General features: G+C 59.6%; 1 protein-coding gene across 4 annotated transcripts in view; it reads left to right on the top strand.

Moving 5' to 3' along the window:
* Positions 1–1,234: 1,234 nt before the first annotated feature.
* HNRNPH1 (heterogeneous nuclear ribonucleoprotein H1) overlaps positions 1,235–2,834 on the top strand; it is a 20,440-nt gene continuing 18,840 nt past the window's right edge. Inside the window, exons 1-3 of one of the 4 annotated variants that reach the window (XM_017888247.1) lie at positions 1,235–1,497; positions 1,699–1,834; positions 2,652–2,779. In XM_017888247.1, the coding sequence (XP_017743736.1) occupies positions 2,683–2,779 (97 nt within the window). In that variant the 5' untranslated portion in view covers positions 1,235–1,497; positions 1,699–1,834; positions 2,652–2,682. Of the gene's footprint in view, positions 1,835–1,972; positions 2,179–2,651; positions 2,780–2,834 lie in introns of those variants that run through there. The other 3 variants (XM_017888242.1, XM_017888232.1, XM_017888223.1) reach the window with 3 other exon arrangements.

The raw sequence follows: 2,834 nt of genomic DNA, 5'->3' as shown, positions 1-2,834 counted from the left end.
TTTTTTTTTTTTTTTTGAGAGGGAGTCTTTCTCTGTTGCCCAGGCTGGAGGACAGTGGTGTGATCTCAGCTCACTGCTTCCTCTGCCTCCTGGGTTCAGGCGATTCTCCTGCTTCAGCTTCCAGAGTAGCTGGGGTTACAGGCGTGCGCCACCATGCCCAGCTAATTTTTGTATCTTTTTTTTTTTTTTGAGACAGAGTCTTGCTCTGCCGCCCAGGCTGGAGTGCAGTGGCGGGCTCTCAGCTCACTGCAAGCTCCGCCTCCCGGGTTCACGCCATTCTCCTGTCTCAGCCTCCCGAGTAGCTGGGACTACAGGCGCCCGCCTCGTCGCCCGGCTAGTTTTTTGTATTTTTTAGTAGAGACGGGGTTTCACCGTATTAGCCAGGATGGTCTCGATCTCCTGACCTCGTGATCCACCCGTCTCGGCCTCCCAAAGTGCTGGGATTACAGGCTTGAGCCACCGCGCCCGGCCTAATTTTTGTATCTTTAGTAGAGATGGTGTTTCACCATGTTGGCCAAGTTGGTCTCAAACTCCTGACCTCAAGTGATCTGCCTGCCTCGGCCTCCCAAAGTGCTGGTATTAGAGGCGTGAACCACCGCACCTGGCCAGTCTCTCTTCTTGATTACCATCGCCAAAGTGTTTTCTGAAATGGTACCACAGCTGTGTGCTTCCAGTCCCGTTTGTAGTAGAGGGCATGGCATGTACCGTCATTCACCCTGCCTGCTCCATCTGCATCCCCTTCACATCCAGCAAGCTTTCCTTTACATAGGGCTTATTGCTCCCCTGCTGATCACCCGCCAAAGCCTTCTCTCGGAGTTAACATCCTTGCCAAGGCCTAAGTGGCTTTTGAAGATCAGGCCCTGCTTAGCTGTGGGCTCCTGTCTTTCTTTTGATGTCCTCTCTACTTAAACCTGTCAAAACTGGATTCGGACTCCGTGGCCCTGGGGTTGGAAACATGCTTTGTCTGCATCTTCCCAGGGTGGCACTTAGGCCTGCACTAGCTAAGGTAGCCCTGCGGCAGGGTCCAACACTACCTTATTGTTAATTTGTTTATTGTCTGTGTCCACTAGAGCTGGGGTGAGGAGGGCAGCCAGATCAGACCTGGGGAGGCCTGGGAGGCTACGGCATCTTTGGTGTTGGGCAGTGCTGTTAGAAACCACGTACGTTACTCATCTGGCAGCATGTGTGCACATGGGGTGAGCCGGGGGCCTCCTCGAATGCGGCGTCTCCGCCTGGGGATTGAACGCACTGTTACCAATTCTGTCCTGGGAGATTCAGCGGTAACCTACCCAGCAGAGGCCGGCGCGCACCCGTGGAGGAGCCCGCGCTCGCGATTCTTCCTCGTGCCAGAGCCCCAGGGCATGCAAGGCCCGCCGACCGTGCGGCGGGTCAAGGAGTACACAGGGTGCGAGTTCGTTAGGCAAAAACTCGGTACAGGCGCGAGCCACAGGCACGGGACCCTCGCGCCGACCGGGGCCCTAGGCCCGACGACCGCAGGTAAGGGGAAGTGGAGGCACACATGGCTAGGACGTGCCCCAGGCACCATCCGGGTGGCTTCGGGCGCGGGACGTCCGCAGCCCCGCAGCTCCCAGGACGCTCGACCATCTGCGGCTGATCAGCTTCGGCCGGTTTGGGGATAAAGGGGAGACAGGCGGCGCGGGGAGTGGAAACGCCTGAAGGCCGCGCCTCTCCTTTCAGGTCGGCCAGGAGCGGAACGGTAAGAGCCAGGGGGCAAGGGGTAGAAAGACGCCCACCTCTTCAACCCAGAGCTCGGGACTCCTATACAGTCCCATAGGGAACAGGCGGCCGCCATTCCCCTCCCCCACGCTGGCGGGTAAGGCTAGAGAACGGTTTCGAGGAAGACGCATGCGCATGAAACAATTATAAACCGCTAAGACTCAATATTCGCGGGAAGGCGCATGCGCAATAAAAAGCCCGGCGGGTTTATGGGTGGGGATGCTGCGCCCAAAACCCAAGCGTGAAATAATCCGCCGGCGGACGGTGGGCTGGCTCTTGAAACTACGCATGCGCTAGAGCTCTTTGTGACGCAACGGGGCGGTGCGGGCAGCTGGCTGCGCGTGCGCAGAACTCGCACAAAGGGCCTTATTTAGGTTGCGCAGGCGCCCGCTGGCCATTTCGTCTTAGCCACGCAGGAGTCCGGTTTCTGGGTGAGTCTTGGTGAGTCCTCGCTTGCAGTTCAGCGACCACCGTGGGTCCCGTTTTTGCGAGGATTGTTCGTCCTCATACCTCTGGGAGGGCCACAGGGATCTTGGCGAGCTGCGGGCTGCCATCGAGAGCCGCGAGTGGTTCGCTGAATGTCGGCACCGCAGCTGAGGCCTGCAGGCCGCGCCGACTCTATTGTGTGAGAAGTCGGAGGAGGCGGAGCGGAAGCGGCCGCCGCCATTTCCTTTCCTCCACGCTGGCTTTCGGCCCGGGTCCCCACGGTTCGGGGCGCCGAGAGTTGCTGCTCAGAACAGCTTTTGGGGGTCTGGCCGCCGGACGAGGAGGTGTTGGGTATTGGAGCCGCCGGGGTGGGTGCATCCGCCCGGTTTTTGCTTCGTCGGGGGGCCGGTGCGGGCCCGGGGGCGCCTCGGAGGCGGAGGACGGCTTAATTGGCGCTCTCAGGTCTGGTTCTCCTCCCTGCCTGGCAGTTTGTTTCGACGCCGGACCCCGTAAGAGACGATGATGTTGGGCACCGAAGGCGGAGAGGGATTCGTGGTGAAGGTCCGGGGCTTGCCCTGGTCTTGCTCGGCCGATGAAGTGCAGAGGTTTTTTTCTGGTGAGTTAGAACTAGGACGCGGGAGTTCGAGTTCGAGTTCGAGGCCGGGGCGGGC

The sequence above is a fragment of the Rhinopithecus bieti genome, unplaced genomic scaffold, assembly GCF_001698545.2.
Source record: "Rhinopithecus bieti isolate Rb0 unplaced genomic scaffold, ASM169854v2 scaffold_1557, whole genome shotgun sequence".
NCBI lineage: Eukaryota > Metazoa > Chordata > Mammalia > Primates > Cercopithecidae > Rhinopithecus > Rhinopithecus bieti.
The sequence above is the reverse complement of the archived record's forward strand: the minus strand, read 5'-3'. Positions and strand labels throughout refer to the sequence as shown.